General features: G+C 48.5%; 1 protein-coding gene across 2 annotated transcripts in view; it reads left to right on the forward strand.

Annotated features, from left to right (window-relative positions):
• PXYLP1 (2-phosphoxylose phosphatase 1) overlaps window positions 1-21,667 on the forward strand; it is a 73,041-nt gene that overhangs the window by 45,054 nt on the left and 6,320 nt on the right. For both annotated transcript variants that reach the window (XM_047100095.1, XM_047100096.1), the window contains exons 4-6: window positions 8,742-8,900; window positions 9,750-9,876; window positions 20,306-20,445. In XM_047100095.1, the coding sequence (XP_046956051.1) occupies window positions 8,742-8,900; window positions 9,750-9,876; window positions 20,306-20,445 (426 nt within the window). The remainder of the gene's footprint in view (window positions 1-8,741; window positions 8,901-9,749; window positions 9,877-20,305; window positions 20,446-21,667) is intronic.

The raw sequence follows: 21,667 nt of genomic DNA on the forward strand, positions 1-21,667 counted from the left end.
CATTGGAGTAACCGCTGGATGGAGGGGAGCCAAGGACACAGTGCAAGTTTGCCCAGATGGAGTTTACTCCAACTGCACTGATGAACTTGGGCCCCACTCCCTGTTGCCTTGGCAACAGGGCACCTGCCCCAAGCTGATGACATTAAAAACCCCCAAAACTCAAGAAAGTCCACAGTGGCATGAGATAAGTCATAATCAGAGGTGGAGCCCTGTGATCTTGACGGCAGCTCTGCCCCAGGGGAAGGGGAGGATGGGTGGGTTAAGAAACTACCAGGAATGAAGTCTTGACAGCAGAATCTGAATCTGGCATATGAGGGTGAAGTCAGGCTGCACCCAGGAAGAACTCTCTGACGGTCTCACTGTCCACACACAGTGCCTCACCCGCCTGGCAGAGCCAGGCTGCCCCCTGCCCCCCACCCCGGGTGGGAGGGACAGGGAGTCGGCCATGATGTGTGGCCCCTCTCTGATATGTCTGGCTTGGGCTGCGGCATCACGTCTTGCGCCTCCCCCCACCCCCCGCCGCCTCCCTTCCTGTCTTTCCTGTATCATCTGAGGGGCTGGACCCCACTGCCCAAGGGTCTGCCTCTTGGAGAATCTGGAACTCAGCCAGAGTTCTGCCTCTTCCCAGCCCCAGGTATCCAGCAGAGGAAGGGCTGGCTGGTCACTCCAGGTACCTGAGGGCACAGGTCCCTCCCTCAGCATTGGCTCTCAGTGAGGGGGGCTTCCCCAAAGCTCTCCCTCACCCCTGGCCATCTCTTCCTAGTGACCCTTCCCACAGACAGACGACCAGCCGCCTTTCTGCGCAGCTGGTTTGTTGGCCTCATTGGGGTTTAGTTTCCCTCTAAAGGTAGACCTTTGAGACAGAAAACTTACTTGTTCCTCTCAAGGGGAAGAGGAAACAATGTCCTTGGGCCTTAGTGACTCTCACCAGAGCAGGGATAGAAGCATGGATTTAACCTCTGGCAGGACATCCAGCCACACATATGTGCTAAAATGTAGACTGTGGGTTGTTCTAGGTGATAAGATTATGGGTGATTTTCACTTCTTTTTATACCTTAGTGTTGAATGGCTATTTTAGGATGAACACATGTTTATGTGAGTTGTACAGCTCCTTTTGCATTTTGAAAAAAGAAAAATCTCCTGTCAAGGGTGTTGAAATCAGAAACCTGTTTCCAGGCACCTAGGGTTGTTAGCCTGAGTCTACAGATGTCCACATTGTCTCGTGTGGTTTCTGGGATCCTTTGAACCCTGTGAACTGCCGGATTCAGAAGCTCGTGTTTGCAGTCCTTTCTCAGGGTAGAGGAGCAGTAGCTTTTATCAGATTCTCAAAGGTGAGGCAGAGGGGATTCAGGCTGAGAGATGGTTAAGAGTGGCTGATAGTTATTTTCACAGTTCTTTCTGGGAGCCTGTCCTTGGATGACTCTCCGATTTCTAGTTTCTGTCATGATTTGGCATCCTTTGTGCTTCTGTCATCTCATCCAAAGGACTCTGTTTGGGCCAAGCCAGTTATCAGTTGCCTCAGAGGAGAGTGAGGTTTCCTGGCCCCTCTGAGAGACCACAGCTGGGCTCACGCTCGGGCCATAGGGGGAACCCAGTCCTTGTGCTCTGGCAGTCCGTGGACTTAGGGTTCAGTTACCCATGTCAGAGGGAGGTCAGGCAAGGAGGAATTAAGAGCTTGGGAACAGTCTATGACAATACCTCCAGCCTGATCTGATGTGAGTCCCAACCCCATGAGCTACACCTGCTGTGGTTTACTGGCTCCCTGAATGGGACCAGGCTTATCACTGGGACAAAAGCATTTACTAGATTCCTACCTAACGGTGGTTCACCATGAGCCAACAAGAATAAGGAATGAAGAATGGTTAAGAATGAGGAGAACAGGAAAGGTTGGTTATATTGCAGCCCAAACTGGATAGGTCGGAAAGGACAGATTTCAGCTATTTGATCAATCTTGTCCATGTAAAATCCAGTCTCTCAAAGTAAATGTGGACTTGATTTTCACCTTGCTTGATTTCTACTCCTGCCTTTAAAAGTAAATGGCCGGGGCGCCTGGGTGGCGCGGTCGGTTAAGCGTCCGACTTCAGCCAGGTCACGATCTCGCGGTCCGTGAGTTCGAGCCCCGCGTCGGGCTCTGTGCTGATGGCTCAGAGCCTGGAGCCTGTTTCCGATTCTGTGTCTCCCTCTCTCTCTGCCCCTCCCCCGTTCATGCTCTGTCTCTCTCTGTCCCAAAAATAAATAAACGTTGAAAAAAAAAAAATTAAAAAAAAATAAATAAATAAAATAAAAGTAAATGGCCAAAGGCAGATAACCGAACTGGTCTTTGGTTGTGGTTCTGTCTTATATTTGAGAATTACATATAGATATTTATATATTCAGTGCTGGGTAGAGGCACAATGGGCTTTTAGGACAATCTAGTGGATTGGGGAGCACTGAGGGAATTGTGGAAATTGCCTGTGGAGCAAATCATTATTTTCTGGCAGGCCAGTGAAGGAGAGAGAATTCAAGAGCCTTTGGATGATTGGGGAGTACAAGGACCCAGGGGTATTTTAGCTTGTAAGAAGGTACCATCTTGGGGGCATATGGCTGGCTCAGTTGGTAGAGCATGCGATTCATGATGTTGGGGTCGTGAGTTTGAGCCTCACTTTGGGCATGGAGCTTACTTTAAAAAAAAAAAAAAGGTGTCATCTTGGATATGCTGAATGTATTTAAAGGAGTCAGAAAAGCTCCTAATTGAGTAGTCGAGAGGAGAAGGGAGACTCGTTCATTGTGCTTCTGTGAAAGGTGTGGACACAGAGGGTCTGTATCGCTTCCAGATCCTGAGTTAAAGAGAGCACCTTTTAAGAGCCTGGAAGTAGCCAGAATAATCATTTCAAGGGGCCAGACATGCAAATAACACTTCTTATCCCTTACCATACTGCAGGCACTATATGGTGTTCCACAGGCGAGGTCTTCGGTCATCCGTGCCACCACTGTGGTAGGGATGCCATTATCTTCATTTTACAGGTGAGGGGAATAAAACATAGTGAGGCAGGAACGTTTGCCCAAAGTCATGCAGCTAGGAAGTAACAAAATTGGGACTTGAACCCAGGTTTGTGACTCGGTGGCCCCCAGTCCCATACCACCTGTCTGTAGTCAGAACCATGGGCAACAAGGGTGACTGAGGACAGACTTCAGTGGCCCTGGAAAGGAGGAGCCCCACGAAAGAGGTGACTGCAGTCCCCTAGGGAGATGACCAGCCCAGGGCTGATGGTGAGGCAGGCCCTGGAGCTAGGATGGTAAAAAGGAGATGGAGGGGCCACTCTTTTGGCCCGATGAGGTTCTCTGCCGCTGCAGTCCGTGGTGTAACTCAGGCAGCTGAGCCACTGGTGGAGAGGTGAGCCAGCACTTCAGCCCTGCTGTGCTTCGGTCCACGCTGACGCCTCTGGGTCTGTGACACCTGGGCCTTGGACCTTCCAGGTGCCCGTGTAACAAGAGGAAGAGCTGACAAATAAATGACACAAGCACAGGGACAGTAGGGGACATCTTGCAGCCCAGGGCCTAGGGTAGGGATGGCAGGAGGCCACCTGAGTCCTTGTGAAACTGCTCCTATCAGGTGAGGAAGCCTTTCGTTCCTGGAAAGGGCTCTTATTGGCACAGTTGGCTAGACTCAGGTCCCTATCCCTGGACCCCAGTCAGTTTGGCAAGGGCGGAGCCCTGGAGGAGCAGCATGACAGTCCCCTATCAGGCCACAGGGTTGGCATGGGGGGAGTTGCCACTCCACAGAAGGGAGGGACAGGAGGTGATCTGGCTCAGGAACACAGGTGCGGAGTGGAGGCACAGTACTCAGTCAAGTCAGATTTGAAGCACCTGTAAAGGGCTTGCATACAGGGGGTTAAGGCCAGACCTTGTGGGAAAAGGCCAAGTGTATAGGTAGATTTTTATTCTCTGCCCTGGGTCAGAGCCCTGATATGGGGAGATGAGCTAGAGACTGTGGGCATTGGCTTGGTGCCCTCAAGGAAGGACACTAGCCTGTCCGTATGGAAGTCAGAGTGACTCCCAGGTAATGAGCTGGCAGCAGACATCTGTCTGTGAGACTACCTGCTGATCCTGTGGATCACTGAAGTTGTCAAAGTAACTTAAGCGGCCTGAGGCCCAAGGCCAGACAGGGGCTTACAGCCTAGGGTCATGTGCTGGTAAGTAATGATCTGATCCTGACCCTGGGCCCTTATATCTCTTTTCTCTGCCCAGTGAGACACTTCATCAAAAGCAGAGAGCACAGTCCCTGGCTCAGAGCAGTCCTCCAGCTCAGCAAGCATTTATGGAGGGCCTGCCCTGTGCTGGTCCGATGGGCAGTCTTATAAATAGGAAAAAGACATAGCTCTAACCCTCAAGATGTTTGGGGTGGCAGGTTGACAAACTGTGGACAGCCCTGCTTATGGGTACTGTGGTGTGAGCCAAGATGGCAGCAAGAACCAGGTGGGCCCATGGAAGAGGGATGTCGGGGTGGGATTCCTGGAGGGGTGACCCTGGGATCCTTATGGAGTTGGCCAGATTTGGGGAGCAGCGGTGAGATGAGGGTAATTAGATGTAAAGGGGGGAGTGTGGTTGAGAAACACCTGTGGTAGTGGGGACAGCTCTGAGCAGTTCAGGACAGTGAGAACCAAGTTAGGGGCGAGTGTGCAGGAGGGTGGATCTGGGGGGATGTCTCACCCCAAGCTTCTGTGCATCAGAACCTCCCCAACATGTCTAGTGTGTGGAGGACCCGTCAAAGGGCCCCATGTGGCCTGGCCCTGCATTCTGATGATTCAGGAAGGTGTAAACAACACAGGGTGCTATCAGAAGCTAGTGAGTGAGGTTGACAGGCCCAGATGTCAGAGGAAGAAGCAGCAGATACAGTCTTTCTGGATGGAAGGTCTGTGATTTTTACCCAGTCTTTCAAACCACTGCTTCCCGGGGTTATGAATGGGTCATTTGAACCCAGCTACTATGGTTCCTTCTTATTCCATGGGCTGCTTAGTAAAAATACCACAAACGGGGTAGCTTTTAAACAACAGAAATGTATTACTTTCAGTTCTGGAGACTGGGAAGTCCAAGACCAAAGCACTAGCAGATTCGGCGTCTGTCAAGACCCGCCTCTTAGAAGGCATCTTTTCTCTGCAATCTCATACGGTAGAGGGGCAGGGTCGGGGTTACTCTTTGGGGTCTCATTTATAAGGATGCTAATCCCATTTGACCTAATCATCTCCCAAAGGCCTCACCTCTAGATATCATCACACTGGGGGTTAGGATTTCAACATGCAAATTTTAAGGGGACACAGACATTCAGTATATAGCAGTTCCCAAGTGGTAGCCCCCATAGGCCTTACCCCATGTGCTTACAGATAAAGTAGCAAACTGTGGGGACTCTGGGATGCCCAGGGACCAATGGCCCCCAGTCTCTGTGTCACTTCCACCATCATGTGTCCTTAGCTTCACCTGTCTCTGACCCAGACTCCAAGGGAGTGTGCCCACAGGCAGGGTTAAGAAGCCAGAATCTGGCACCGTTCCGTAAAAGATCAGAGTTAAGGATTGAGGGCTGCCACACGGCCAGAATTGCTGGGTCATTAAGATGCTGCCCTCAGACATATACTTTTCTCATTCGCTTGCTCTGGCACAAATTCCCCCAGAGTAAATTACCTCCAGACACCCGAGCTGTGTGTTAGCAGTTCTGGCCCCTTCCAGGTGCGGGGAAGAACGTTGCTGTAGGACCAAAGAGCTAATTTTGAATTGGGGAAGAGCCAACTCTGTAGCTCTGTGATTGTTGTTTTAGTACAAGTAATACAAGTAATGAATGAAAATATGCTAATAACTATACTGATACTATTCTGCTAATAGTATATCAAGACATTATAGCAGGATACATATATGTCTATACATATCGGATATGTATAACATATGCTTACTGTAAGTATGTATGTGCGAAATACATAAAACAATATGGAAATTTATGGAAAAACAAGTAAAAATACTTCTTCACACCCCATACCCCTGTTCCCCAGAAGAAACTACTGCTGCGTTGTCAGGATGTCCTTATAGACATTTTTTATGCACTTACATAACATGCTTGTAGATTCATACATTTATAGTTTTTTTTTTCTTATCTAGTGACTTGGTTTATTCACTTCACTTCATTTACCTTTGATTCTTTTCCATTCGGTTTAGTCATGGCAGAATATTCCCCAATATGGATGCAGCATTCTGTTCTGTTCATGATGGATATTTAGTTGATTTCCCTTTTTTGTTATTACAAACAGCACTCTGGTGAATTTCCATGGCCATACCTGTTTGTGATTCAAATTGATACCTCTGTTGAGTAGCTTCCAAGATGTAGAATAATGGGATCAGGAATAAAGCACATAGAACATTCTGGTGAATGCTGCCAAATTCTTCCAAAGGTTCCAGTTTCCACTGCCACCTGCAGCACGTGGAAGACAGTTTCACACCCGTGCGGGTACTGACAGGATTATTAAAACGTGATATTCTAGTCTGTTGGCAGGGTGTCACATCCTGTTGTTTTATTTTGTATTTAAGTATGAATAATGTTGAACATCTTTTCATATGCTTATTGCCATTGGTATTTATTTTTCTGTACTTGGCCCGCTTATATCCCTTGCTGATTTTATGGTTGCAGGAGCTCATATGCATTTTGGATATTAATAATTTGTCTGTTAGGCATGTTGCATATATGTTCCTTTCCTTTTGTTTATAACATCGGTTTGCCAAAGGGAAGTGTAAAGTATTTATTTAGAAGAATTTGTAGGGGCTCCTGGGTGGCTCAGTCCTTTACGCATCCGACTTCAGCTCAGCTCATGATCTTGCAGTTCATGAGTTCATGAGTTTGAGCCCCACATCAGGCTCTGTGCTGACAGCTCAAAGCCTGGAGCCTGCCTCAGATTCTGTGTCTCTTCCTCTTTCTGCCCCTCTCCCTCCCCCTATCCCTTCTTCTCCCCCTCCCTCCTGCCCTCTCTCTCTCTCTCTCTCAAAAATAAATAAATATTAAAAAGAAAAAGAATTTGTAGAGTAAATTAGGGAATTTAAATGGATTTAGATTGGTGATTGGGTCCTGTTTTAGCTATTGTTCAAATGTATGTATGTATATTATGGTGATTAATAAACCTTTTAGAAATGGTGCATGGGGGCGCCTGGGTGGTGCAGTCGGTTAAGTGTCCGACTTCAGCCAGGTCACGATCTCGCGGTCCGTGAGTTCGAGCCCCGCGTCGGGCTCTGGGCTGATGACTCAGAGCCTGGAGCCTGTTTCCGATTCTGTGTCTCCCTCTCTCTCTGCCCCTCGCCCGTTCATGCTCTGTCTCTCTCTGTCCCAAAAATAAATAAACGTTGAAATAAATAAATAAATAAATAAATAAATAAAAGTTATAAAAAAAAAAAGAAATGGTGCATGGGCACACCTATTTCTGTGCATTTTCTCAGTGGGTGGATGCTAAAAATGCCACTATCATTGTATAGAGAGTTCCAGAAAGTCTGTGATGCTGCAGAGAGATTCCCCATACGTGGAAAGGTTGGAGACCATTGACCCAGAAGATGGACTTAATCCGCTTATAAGTAATTCATAAAAGTTTATTAATCAGGACTCATTTGATTGAAAGTGTCGAAAACCCAACTCAAAATAGCTTAAGCAAGAAGGGTTATGTAATATGTATATAACTGGGACCTCTAAGAGAGGTTCTGCCTTCATCCACATCACCCAGGGTCTCAAAGGATGGATATCCTCAGGTCTCCCTCCCTTCCTCCCTCTCCTCTCTCTCTCTGTCTCTCTCAGTCTCTGCATTTGTTGGTCTGCTTGTCTGTACTTAGTATCGTTCTCTTCTACAGCAAGCAGAGGTTGTGCGAGGATGGATTGGTGGCTGGGCAGGCCCAGGTTTCCATTCTTAGAGATCATCATACAAAAGAGACCCTTTTCTAGTGTTTGCACAGCACCTCTGCCAAGGAAAAGGAGACGAATTGCCCCATCACTGTCCTCGTTGACTCAGTCACACGTCCACCCCAGCCAAGGGTCAGAGACACTGTGATTGACAGTTCAGCCACAACCAGGAGAGGAAGGAGCAGTTCATCAACAGAAAGGGGGATGCTAGCTGGACAGACTGCAGGACCCACGTATGACCTACAGAAGACTGGTAGGGAGAACCTGGCCTGGAGGCAGAGGAGTGAGCTTGAGATGCGGTTCCATCCACCACATACGCCTTGGCAGCTGCCTCAGTCTCCCCCTGGGCTCTAGGCTCTCTTCTCTATAAAGTGGACTTGTGAGGATTAATGAGTGATGTCTGGATCAGGCTCTTGGGAACCGCGAAGTGCAAAGCAGGTGATATCAATGAGATCTGTCAGACAACACATCTCGCACTTCGTAGGCACTCCATAGGTGATGGTTTTCCTCCCTGGTATTTCCTAGAATTCAGAGGGTGTTAGGAATGAAGCAATCAGTTTGCATGAGGTTCTTCCTTTACCACCGTGAGTGAGGCCCCTTTCTCTGGGGTGGCCCACCCATGGTTGCACAGGTAATTATTGGTCAGAAAAAGATAATGGCATTAAGAAAGAGGCAGGGCACATTTCCTGATGAGAAGCTGACTTCTTGCTGGACTAAAGTCCACCCTAATGCTGTGGGAGAGAATAGTCGCTCAGTGAGAATCTAGCCACACCCTGGGCCCCTCCAGCCGGCCTGGTTCCTCCTGTGACTGCACGTGCCATGACCTGCCTTGCCTTCCTTGCAGTCCACCTGACCCCGGTCTCCACAGCTAAGAATGGAGTGAGTAGCAAGAGTCGAAAGAGAATCATGCCTGACCCAGTGACCGAGCCTCCCGTGATGGACCCCGTTTACGAAGCTCTTTTGTACTGCAACATCCCCAGTGTGGCTGAGCGCAGCATGGAAGGTAGGCCTGCCTGTGCCGCCTAACTTGGTACCCAGCACCCCTCTGGGAATTAGTTCTTCAAGCAGCATAGCGCCACGGTACGGAGCCAGACGGCCTGGACTCAAATCCTGTGGTTGCCACTAGGTCGTGCCCTTGAATGAGTTCCCAAGTTAGCTTCCTCCTCTGCTGAATGGGGGTAACCGGCAGTACCTACTCACAGGGCTGCCCGAGGCCTGAAGTAACTGTTTTGAACAGCACGTGGCTCAGGATAAGCCCTCTGCAAATGTTTGCCATCATGGTTTTCGGTGAGACACCAGAGATGGAAAGGTGGGCTTGGCGGGCTCTAGGGCATCACCCCCCCCAGCTCCCCTCTTTTCCAGTAAGCTCTCTCAGGGCTTAGGAAATCCACAGGATGCTGGATGCTCTGTTGGTGTATTGTAGAAAACGTGCAGGAAACTATGATTTCTGTGTTGAGTTTTGCTTTTTTGAAAGTGTATCAAAGAATGATGTTGAATATTTTTCTCAGTTTGTACCCTGATTTGTTTCGTGGAGGTTTAAAGCAGAAGTCATCGTTTCCAGTACTTCTGCGGGCCTCCCCCTAGTCTGTGGATGTGAGGGAGGCCCCACGAATCGACATGCCCCCATTTCACTGGTCTCCAGCCCCCAGCCACACCCCCAGAGGCTCCCCGTTACTTCTGGAGGTCAGAGACATGTATAACCAGCCCTGTCATGTTCCTCCGCCTGCCTTGTGAGCCACCCCACCCTCCAGCGTGGCACCCTCTTACCATGGTCATCCCTCCCCACTTGTGCAGAGTGGAAAGGATCCACGCTTCCTGCGCGTTAACCAGGACACATGCTCCTCTCCCACAGGTCACGCCCCGCATCATTTTAAGCTGGTCTCCGTGCATGTATTCATTCGACACGGGGACAGGTACCCGCTGTATGTCATTCCCAAAACGAAGCGACCAGAAATTGACTGCACTCTGCTGGCTAACAGGTAAATTGCACTTTTTCTAAAAGTGATTTTCAAGAATCTGTTCCCTCCGTCTCAGTCACAGTGCTGACTGGAGAATGACACAGGCCAGGAATAACCTACACTCGCTGAGCACAGACCATTCTCCAGGAGCCTGATCTTTAGAACAATCCTGAGTGTTAATTGCCATTTCAGAGTTGCGAAGGAGGAGGCCCAGAGAAGCAAGGACACCTGTGTAAGGCCACACACAGCAGATAAGTTGAGATTTGGGTCCAGGCCTGTGTGAGGTCTGCTCTCCTCACCTGTGCTCTTCAGTTTGAGGAAAAGCTGGGACACAGTGCAGTGAACACTGGGCTGGATGTCCTCAGGCTCAGCTGTTCTCTTTGGGGGCAGCAGGTAAGTCCCTTAGTCTCTGAGCCTCCCCCTCCCGTCTCTGCAATGAGAATGACCGTGCTGACCGTGCAGGGTCTGGGTGAGGAATGAAGTGAAGTAACAGAGGGGAATGTGCATTACCAGCTGCAGAGCCATATAAATGTAAGATATACTTCAACCTTTTAATTGTTCATGGGAATAGAGACAGCACGTTCTTGATTGAGAACCCTTAGGGTAAAAAATAATTCAACAGAGCGTGGAAATTTTGAGTATAAAAATAGCACAGCTCTAGGAGTGCCTGGGTGGCTCAGTCAGTTAAGCATCTGACTTCGGCTCAGGTCACAATCTCACAGATCCTGTGTTCGAGCCCCGCATCGGGCTCTGTGCTGACAGCTCAGAGCCTGGAGCCTGCTTTGGATTCTGTGTCTCCCTCTCTCTGTTTCCCTGCCCTCCTCCACTCATGCTCGGTCTCTCAAAAGTAAATAAAACATTTTAAAAAAATGTTTAAATGTTAAAAAAAAGAAAATGGCAGAGCTCTAAAATGAAATGACGAGAGGCAGCTGGGCGGCTCAGTCAGTTGTGTGTCCGACTTCAGCTCAGGTCATAATCTCATGGCTCATGAGTTCGAACCCCACATCAGGCTTACTGCTGTCAGCACGGATCCTGCTTCGGGTCTTCTGTCCCTCCCCGCCCCCCCCCGCCCTTCCCCTGCTTTCACTCTCTCTCTCTCTCTCTCAAAGATAAATAAAACATTTAAAAAAAATTTTTTTTAATGAAATGACGAGCCAGGCCTCTGCAAATGTGTCTGGGGGCACACCACATGGCTTGAGATTTACTGAACGAGCAGAGGAGATGGAGGGCAGTGCCCAGTGGGGAAGACGTTATTTGGATGGAATGCTTCTGGGTGCCAGCCCAGCAGGCAGGGCTGCTCTGGCAGAACCATGGGTTGCCTGTCTGCAGCCAGGCCTGTTCTTTCTAGTGGATGGCGGTGTGGAGCCAGGGGTTTCAGGTTAACTCTTTGCGCCTCCAGGCTTCTCACTGTCCAAGATCGTGGGGAAGAGGGAGTGAACCATTCAATGTAAACACATCATGAAATACCGTATGACTATAGGCTTCCATGCACTTTCTCCTTTCCTGCTGGAGGTCACAAAGCTCACAGCCTGGGCGCTTGTGTCGTCTGTTGTGTGTTTAGCAAGCATGGGTGCATGTCCCAGTGTCCCGTGAGTTGGTAGAGCCCCAGGGTTGAGTCTGGCCCCTGTCAGAAGGCCATGCAGTCACTGGCTTTCTTCCCCCAGTCTCTAGCCTTCTGTGCCAACCCTTCCCCTGGGGTCTTCTGTGCTGCTCTACCCACGTTTTGCCGGCCCCCCACCCCTGCAAGCCTGTGTACCTGCTGTTTAGCTTGCTTGCCCCGTCCCTGTGTGACCCACTCCTACAGCTCCTCAGGAGCTCCCCTGAGAAGCTGCCTCCTCTGTGAAACCTCTCCTGGTGTGTGAGGACGGGTTTCTGGTTGTATTGGGCACTGCCACTGCCTCACTCAAACTGAGAAGAGGGATGTACAGGAAGGGTCTCAAAGCAAAATATTTAATGACCAGACCTAAACTGGCCTTAGGACTAGGGCAAGGGTAGAGGCCACTTGCTGTGCCAGCTGTTAACCCTTTGGTTTCTGGATTGGAGGATTGGCTGGAGGAATAGGGTGAGGTGCAGGGAGGACAGCTCAGAGAAGGGGCTTTTCTCCACTGGCACAGACTTTGGATATCTGCCCTTTGAACTGCCCAGGAATGGACAGGAAAAGACCTCTGAGTTGGGCAACCTCAGGGCAGCCTCAGGGACTTTGTGGACAGTTCCACGCTTCTGCCCTGATGACTCCCGGCTTCTGCTCCTCTTTTTCTGTCTGGGCTTCACATTCCCAGATGTGAGAATTGCAGTGGCTTGGCTCAGACCAGGAGTCTGTCCCCAGACCAGTCAGCTAGTGCTGCAGGGTCCCTGAGTACCTCAAAGCTCTGGAGGCTACCCTCGCTGTTCCTGGAGAAGGTGCCCATTGGGCATAGCCCCCTGGCAGTGGGCAGGACCTCCCCTTTGCACCTACATGCTTCGCAGCCTGTCTTCCGGCATGATTATCTGTGCCCTTCCCACATCACTGGCTCCTTAAGGGCATTGGGTCTTGCTCCTTCCTGTATCATTGGTGCCCAGTCTGAGCCTGGCATAAAGTAGGTGTTGGACTAGGTTGGTTGCTGAGTGAATTCAGGACCTTGGTGAGAATCACAAGTCATAATTGCTAATCAAGTGCCTCAATTGATTTCAGCCTCTGCCCTGGAATCCTCTGAGGACTTTGTGACCTTTTGGTTGTAGGAAAAATCACTTCACCTCTGTGAGCCTCAGTATTCTGTCCTGGCACATGGGGACAATAGTCCATCCCTTATTACATCCTCATGAAGTCTGACTAAGGGGACGGACTAAGCACTGAGCTGGTCATACTGAGAGGTTTACAAACGATGGTGTTTCATTTACTGCAGCAGCCTGCAGGCCTTCTGGGGCCTGGCCTCTTTCCCACTCTGAATGGTCATGGTCATGAGGCCAGGCCAGGTCCCAAGGTCCCTCATTCTGTCACAGCCAGGACAGGGCCCTCTGACAGGGCCATTTCTGGAGCTCCCATTTGAGAGACGCTATTCTGGGGACCAGCTGCCCAGGCTGCTTCTGCTGTCATTGTCTCTGGCCTTGATCTTTTGGCCTACTTTTATTGAACATTCTGTATCTTTAAGAGCTGCTTTAAGTCTTTTGTGGAAAGAGGGTGGAGTGTGCATGTTTAATTAAATAATGTCATTTCATTAATTCTACTTTTAAAAACATGAAGTTGACTTGTCATAAATACCCACTTGGGGAGCCTGGGTGGCTCTGTCAGTTGAGCATCCGACTGGCTCAGGTCATGATCTCACGGTTCGTGAGTTCGAGCCTCGCATCGGGCTGGCTGCTATCAGCCTATCAGCACAGGGTCCACTTTGGATCGTCTGTCCTCCTCTCTCTCTGCCCCTCCCCCGTTCACACTCTTTCCTTCTCTCTCTCTCTCTCTCTCTCTCTCTCTCAAAAAATAAATACAATATTTAAAAAAATTATAAATACCCACTTAGAGTAAGAGTGAGCAGGACTCCTAGTGACAGGGACCCACTTTGAGCCTCTGAATCCCCTGAGACTGTGGGGTCTGGGTCACCAGTTGTGCCTGTGCCTTCCCAGGTGCTAGTTCAGCTTCAAAAATCATTAATTTTTATGGCATCTTAAAGGCGGTGGATCCTGGAATGTCCCTGCTACTTCAGTCTAGTGACAGGGTTTATCGGGGCCAGCAGGCAGGCTTGCAGTGAGCTGAGTAATCAGTGCCACTGTCGGTGCAAGGGAGCGGCCCCGTGTTTCCCTTCACGGTGACACATTCCATGGCTCTCCCGAGTCTTTGTAGTGGAAGCTGCCTCTTCACGAATGCCCTGTGCCTCGGGGCGCCTGGGTGGCGCAGTCGGTTAAGCGTCCGACTTCAGCCAGGTCACGATCTCACGGTCCGTGAGTTCGAGCCCCGCGTCAGGCTCCGGGCTGATGATGGCCCAGAGCCTAGAGCCTGCTTCCGATTCTGTGTCTCCCTCTTTCTCTGCCCCTCCCCCGTTCATGCTCTGTCTCTCTCTGTCCCAAAAATAAATAAACGTTGAAAAAAAAAAAAATTTAAAATAAAAAAAAAAAACGAATGCCCTGTGCCTCATGACAAAGGTGCTGTTGTAACCCTCATAGGACAAGATTTAGCCAGCAGTAAGGTTGTTAGCCATACATGTGCCATGTGTATTAAATGCTTTTCTTCTGCATTGAAGAATATGAATCAGATACTGTTTTCTACATTCAAGGAAGAAAAGAATATTCAATTCAACCAGTATTCAACACGTTATTTTATTATTTTTTTAAATTGTATTTATTTATTTTGAGAGACAGAGAAAGTGCATGCAGGGGAGGGGCAGAGGAAGAGAGGGAGAGAGAATCCCAAGCAGGTTGCATGCTGTCAGTGCAGAGCCCGACCTGGGACTCGATCCCCAAAACCATGAAATCGTGACCTGAGCTGAAACCAAGGGTCAGATGCTTAACCGATGGAGCCACCCAGGTGCCCCATTACATTTTATTTTAAAACACGTATTATATGTCAGGTACTATGTTATGTAACAGGAGGTGACATGTGGGCAGGCACCTAAATAAGATGAAGGAGCCAGCCCTGTGCAGATCTGGGGGAATGGTGTTCTAGAAAGACAGAACAGCAAGTGCAAAGAGCCTGAGGCTGGAGGGGCTGCACATGTAGGAGAACAGTTAAGACCAGTTATGTGGCTGGACTGGAAGACTAATGGGAGAGCAGGCTTCTAAAGATTCATGGAAGAGAGGCTGCTCCTGCCCCACGGGGCCCACTCCCCTCTGAGAGACAGATCTGATGCCTAGCACATGGTGAGCCCTCGGGGAATGGTGGCCAGCACGAATGGTGGCAGCAACGGCAAAGGTATTAGAGACAAAGGCGAAAAAGTAGAAGCAGAAGTAGTTTTGGAGCCATATTTAGGGGCACGAACCACAAGAGGGCAGCCTGACCCAGTTTGCGGCAGAGGGAGAGGTGGGATAGGTGGGATGCCAGGTCAGGGAAGGCCACCAAGAGAAAGGGACCTCAAGGGTGTGCAGGAACAAGTCAGGTGGCAGCTGATGATAAATGATACCTGGGGCGGTGAAACCTGTGCAAAGGTGGGGGGAGGTGGACAGCTCAGCCCACAGGCTGGAGTGGAGAGGTGGCGAAGGACTAGGTTATCTGACACTTTGAATGCCCAGCTAAGGATTATGGACACCAGGCACGAAGGCAGTGAGGGAGCTGGGAAATGGAGGGATGAAATTATGAAGATCTCTGGCCGCCATGATGTGGAGGATGGATTAGACGCCGGCAGTGATGTTTATGTTCCTGTGGGGACAGCGATCCAAAAGAAAGATTTCCCACAGAGTCCGAGCCGAAGTCCTTAAAATGACCTACAAGGCCTCTTGTGCTCTTCCTCATCCCCTTGCCCTGCTTTGCCCTCCGCTGTGGCTCTCCTCACCCTCACTCAGCCTCAGCCACACTGTCCCTAGCTCTCCTTCCCACTGACTGTGTCCTCTCTGCAGATAGCTGTTCCCCAGTGGCTTCATCGCTGGCCGGTTCCCCCACCTCCCACAAGCCTTTGCTTAAATGTCACCTTCTCAGTAAGACCACTCAGAAGACTTCACTTACAATTACAATGCACTTCTTCCACCCAAGTCTCCTGGGTCCCCTTTTTCCCTGCTCAACGCATCAATGCTTCATAGCATCTGTTACCTTCTAATGTGCATGCATGCATACATGCACGCATGCGTAAACACATACACTCTCTCTCTTTCTAGTGTTCATTGTATGTTGTCTGTTTCTCCAGGCTCCTAAGCTCCCTGAGGGCAGTGTTCAATGCTGCTATATCCCAAGTGCCCAAGACAGTGCCTGGCACATGGGAGGAGCACGATTAAATATTTGTTGAATGAATAAATGATAGAGGCTGAAACTCAGGGAGTGGCAGCAGAGTTGGAGAGAAGTCTTGGATCTGAGAGAAGGGCACCAGGTGGGGTCGGTAGGACTTAGTGACAGGTTGGATGGGGGTGAGACAGAGACAGAGAGGATGGTGCCCAGATTTCTGATGGGGTGTCTGGCTCGTGGTGGTGCCCCTCTCTGGAATAGAAAATGCAGAAGAAGGAGGAGTGGGAGGTAAGTTATGAGGACAGGTCTCAGTGCTAAGTTTGAGCTGTCATCAGGCATCCAAGTGATAATTTCTAGAAGGTGTGTAGGTGTGGACTCAGGGGCATTGTCTTGCTGGAAGGTAGAGGTTCATTTGAGAGTTCGCATGTTGATGGCAGCTGAAGCCATGAGCTTGACTGGTATCACAGAGCCTATGGAGTGAGGGAAAGCCAAAAACAGTCCTGGGAAATGCCAACCTATAACATAGCACAGAGAGAAAGGAGGATCCCGGGAGGAGGTGGTGACTGCAAACACAGTAGTGATGTTAGGAGAGCTAAGAAAGGAGAGAGTTTTCGGAAAGGGTGAGGGGTGAGTAATCACGTCAGTTAATGCACAAAGTTCCAGAAAGGCAGACTGAGAAAAGTATATTGAGTTTATCCTTGTAGAATTTCATTTCATTAATAATATAAATTCCTTTGCATAAATTGTAAAAATCTGTAGTATGAACTCACTCCAGTTTCTAGCCACGTAAACGTTCTTGAATTGTTTTCTGATAACAGTATCACTGGTATTAAACCTGTTCTCTGTCTTACTGTTCTGTGCAGGACTCAGAAATTGCTCAGATTATAGCTAAAGCACAATAAATTTTCCCATGGGTGTGTAGATTAGCCTCAGGGTTCTGTCTCGAGCTTTGTGGCATAGAGAGAAGTGAATAATGCATATAAAAATGTAAACAACTATTCTGGACGTGAACAGTTTGAAGCCTTAAGATAGTAACTCTTTTAATTCTTCCAGTTTTCAATATGAAAGCTGATTTCCAATGAGACTACAATGACATGAGTTTTTCCCGAAGAAAAATTCATCATCACAAATATCATCATTTCTATGTTAGTCAGAGTAAGGCTAGCCTTTTGTAACAAAGAGACTGAAGAATGCATTGCCTCAAATAACAAAGAGGTTTATCTTTTCCTTCTGTGAAGGTCTGAGATGAGTGATCCAGGTCATAGGACGGGACTCCACTTGGTCATTTAGGGCCCCAGGTTCCTTCCAGGTCATTGCCCCCATCGTGCCCTAGGGATGTCTACATGATTGAACTAGGACTGCTGCCATGTCTAAATAGTGGCCCGTGGGAAGGAAAAGAGTGTGAAGGGGCACCCCATGATCTGAAAACCTAAACCCAGAAGTGGGATACATCCTTCCATTCCATTGGTGAAGAATACCATGTGGCTCTACCTAACCACCAGGGCCTCAGACATGGGATCTAACCAAGTTCCCAAGAAGAGGAGAACAGATTTTAGTGTACAACTGTTAAAAGAAAAAGCAGAACCAGACAGTAGTAGTAGCAAAAACAGATTTTATCCAGGAACTAATGCAGTAGGAGAGCAGAGACCTTAGCATAGAACTGGGCACTGGGGCGCCTGGGCGGCTCAGTCGGTTCAGCGTCCGACTTCGGCTCAGGTTACGATCTCATGGCTTGTGAGTTCGAGCCCCGCGTCGGGCTCTGGGCTGATAGCTCAGAGCCTGGAGCCTGTTTCGGATTCTGTGTCTCCCTCTCTCTGCCCCTCCCCTGTTCATACTCTGTCTCTGTCTCTCTCAAAAATAAGTAAACATTAAAAAAGATTAAAAAAAAAAAAAAAAAGAACTGGGCTCAAATCCAAATACAACATGGGCAGTGGAAACTTACAGCCAAGGACCAGGGTGGGGGTCAGTGGATGGAAAATGACTAAAGAGAAACCTCAGGGGTGAGGAGATTGCTGAAGGCAGACCAGGGTGAGCAGATATCACCTGGGAGATGAGGAATTTGATCAGATATCAGGAGCAGGAGACTCTGGCTACATTGACTTAGCAGGATGTTTTCTAAAACTGAATGATGCAAAGAGGGACATAAGTCCAAAAAGAACATGGAAGTCCAAAGGTTGAGGCCTAGTTGGGAAGACGATTCAGAGGAGCCTACCTATAGTTTGCTCAAAGAGAATCACAATTAGCACAATTAGCAGTTTCACTCATAGTACTTCCATTGAAATCTGAATATTTTAATAAACCACTGTAGGAACTTGCCATATTCATTGCTACAGATTATGGGAGGCTTATACTTTTCATAAAGCATCTAAGGTTGGGGCACTTCCCAGTTGAATTCATTCACACGTGTTTTGGAGTATCTGCCACGTACTAGGTACCCTCTTGGCTGCAGGGGTGGAGCCATGGCCTTGGCAGATAGGACCTGGTCACTCAGATCCAGGACAGGCCTGGGACTCAGGTTACCTGGTCCTCTTCCTGTTAAAAAGATCCAGCCATCTGCCATCTCTTCTGTATATGAAGTTTTTCTTCCATGAATCACCTGTCTTTCCAGACCCAAAACAAGTTTTCATATGTATAGTTAGATATTAACATACCATTAAGTAGTCAGATGCCCTGAAAACTTGCACCAGCTCTGCAAACACTGCCCGTAGTGAAATTTCATTCCTGAAATTGGCAGCAAAGCCTTCTCAGATCCTCAAAAATCACCAGCCCGTAATAATGACCTGGAACAGAACATTTGACTCCTGTTGATGGATAGCCTTTGTTTGTGTGGATTCATATTGGCAGCCTCATTGTCAGTCTGGAAACCTTATTCCCCAGTTTGCAAATGTTTATCTGTTTTAGCCTTAGGAGGAACAACATACCCTCTGTGTTTATGAAAAGACACAATGCCCTGCAGCAATCCAGGATAATTAGACTGTATTAGGATTAGCATTCTCTAATTTTAAAGTTTATTTGTTTGTTTGTTTGTTTGTTTAGAGAGAACGTTTAGAGAGAACGCGCGCGCGCGCGCGCGCGCGCGCGCGCGCACACACACACACACACACACACACACACACACACACACACACACACGGAAGAGGGGCAGAGAGAGGGAGAGAGAGAATCGCAAGCAGGCTCCAGACCCAGTACAGAGCCCAACTGGGGGCTCCATCTTAGGACCATGACATCGTGACCTAAGCCAAAACCCAAGAGTCGGAAGCCTTACAGACTGAGCCACCCAGGCGCCCCAGCATTCTCTAATTTTAAAACATTTTTTTAAAGATGGACTTTTTTTTACCGTTATGTTTTTGAAAGATAATAGAAGCATTTTAGTAGTTACTTTAAAAGCATTGTCAAAGTTAACTGGGCTTTCAGACAAGAGAGGTCTGCCATTGGGACAATTTATCCTTGCTTCCTTTTCATGCTGCTTTAGCTTAGCTGGGAACTAGTCTTATCTGTTCATGTCTGTTCAGTTGGAGAATGGATATACGTTCACAGGTCATTTCATTATTCAGGGAAATTGTATATCAGCCGTTAGAAAGATAAATCTTGATTTACCCATGTACTTCATGGCAAAAATATAAATAACGTCAGATATTACAAAAAAAAAGATGTTTTTTAGCTCTTCATAACCACCCTCCCATGAAATGAAATACTGTATGTGCAAAATGCAATGTGAACTATAGAGAACTATGGCGATCTTGGTTACCTTAATCAGTTAATTTTCTTCAAAGGAGATTTTCCCCCAGGTCAGTTAAGGATTACTGAGGGGCAGGTTGAGGTAGGTTTGCTAGGAGGAAGGGGCAGCATGTGGAAAGTGTTGGAAGCATGAAAGAACAAGATATGTTGGGGGTACAGAAGGCAGTTGGTTGCGTGTGACCAGAGCCCAGCATTAGAATGGAGAGGGTGGGGAGCCCTGAACCTCAAGTGAGGTAGGGTTGGAACAGGCAGATGGGCCACACACCGCTTCCATGGGAAGATGGCAGTGAACAAGAGCAGGGACGGTCGGCCTTGCCTTTAGGTCGATCCCCGGCTGTGAAAAAGGCAAGATTAGACGAGCAAGATTAGGCTAATGTAGACCAAAGAGGAGCCCGTGCCATACGGACAAAAGCTGCAGGTCGTGGCTGCAAGGATGCAGGAAAAGGGGGGTAGAGAAGCCCCAGGAGGACACGTCTGCAGGATTGGGTGGCAGATGGCATGTGTGGGAACAGGGGAGGGAGAAGTCAAGAAGGGTTCCCAGCCTGGACATGACTACCCGGTGGGATTCCGTAGCCGCCTGGGGAGGGAGATGGGAGGGGCGCAGGTTGGGGATCTGGGTGGTGGAGGGCAAAGGTGACACCCATAGTGCTGGGAATGATGGCTGCTTCAGCAGAGGTTAGGGGCTCAGGCTGGCCTTGTGGAACGTCAGTGGTCATGTAATAATGGTACTGGAATTTAGAAGCGATTAAGCCAGTACCTATGACAGTGGGTGAGCAGGGCGTGCCACGCCTGAGATTTTGCTGGCTGGGGTTGAAACCCTTGTGGACCGTTTTGGAGCACGGTGACCACTAATTCTCTGTGTTGTCTCTTTAGGAAACCGTATCACCCTAAACTGGAAGCTTTCGTTAGTCACATGTCAAAAGGATCCGGAGCCTCTTTCGAAAGCCCCCTGCACTCCCTGCCGCTTTACCCCAATCACGCACTGTGTGAGATGGGCGAACTCACGCAGACAGGTATGCACAGCGGCCATTTGCTCGTTCCTTCTCCTGTGTGCTCCTCCATTTGGCGTACATCGGAGCAGATGCGCCTGGGCTAGGCTCTGGGCTCACGGGAGTGAATAAGGGCTAGTACCTCAAGCCGCTCTGAGTCCACCAACGTCTCTACACACACGATTTCTAAAAATTAAAAATAACCCTTTTTATATTGCAAAAGCAGTATAGTCAATGGAAGAGAAGTTAGGAAAGACAGCAAGCAAAAGGAAGAAAAACGTAAAGTACCCATAACCCTAGTCCACTGAAGAAATTAGTATCCTGTTTTCTTTCGTTTATGTGCATGCTTACGCGCACACAGCGGTAGCTTACTAAACACAGTGTTTTGTAACTCACCTTTTCGTTTAACGGTACGTTGTGATAGTCTTTCCCTGTCAACAAATATTTGTCAACAACATCATTTCTTTTTTTTTTTTTTAATTTAAATCCACGTTAGTTAACATATGGTGTAATAATGATTTCAGGAATAGAATTTAGTGATTCATCACCTACTTACAACACCCAGTGCTCATTCCAGCAAGTGTCCTCCTTAATGCCCCTTGCCCAAGCCCATCCCCCGACCCAAGACCCCTCCGGCAACCCTCAGTTTGTTCTCTGTATTCAAGAGTCTCTTATGATTCATCTCCCTGTTTTTATATTATTTTTTAACAGCATCATTTCTGATGTCTGCCTATTATCCCACTCTTGCTGGGCCATAATTTCTGTAACCAATCCCATGTCCTTCGATACTTCAAAGAAAATAACCTGATTAAGTTTGGATGGGAGAGATCTCAGGAACGAACACATATGGCAGATCCCCAGTGAGCACGGAGTTTGTCTGGCTGAGAGTGTTCCTCACAGAAGCCCATCTTTCTCTCTGTAGCCCTGTTCATACCACTACACAGCCAGTTCACTGTCAGGTTAGGTTGGCGAGTTAACTGTGGGGTCACCTCTGTTGAGAAGAGAAGGAACTGGGAATCCCCCAATAGGTTCTGGTTTCTTCCTACTTCAGTCTGGGATCTCAGAGGACCTTTTGCATGGTCACCAGTCTTTTTGGAAGAATCGGGAGAACCTACCGGCCATGTTGTTGCCTTGTCCCACCAGTACTGTAGGACCTCAGCTTTGATGGAAGGAAGGTCTGTGTCCTATGGTTGGCCCTGTGGATTTGTCACATATTTTTTAAAGTTTATTTATTTGAGAGAGAGTG

This window comes from Lynx rufus, unplaced genomic scaffold (assembly GCF_022079265.1).
Source record: "Lynx rufus isolate CCGP_SWC_20201006 ecotype Redwood Valley unplaced genomic scaffold, mLynRuf1.p SCAF_5, whole genome shotgun sequence".
Lineage (NCBI taxonomy): Eukaryota > Metazoa > Chordata > Mammalia > Carnivora > Felidae > Lynx > Lynx rufus.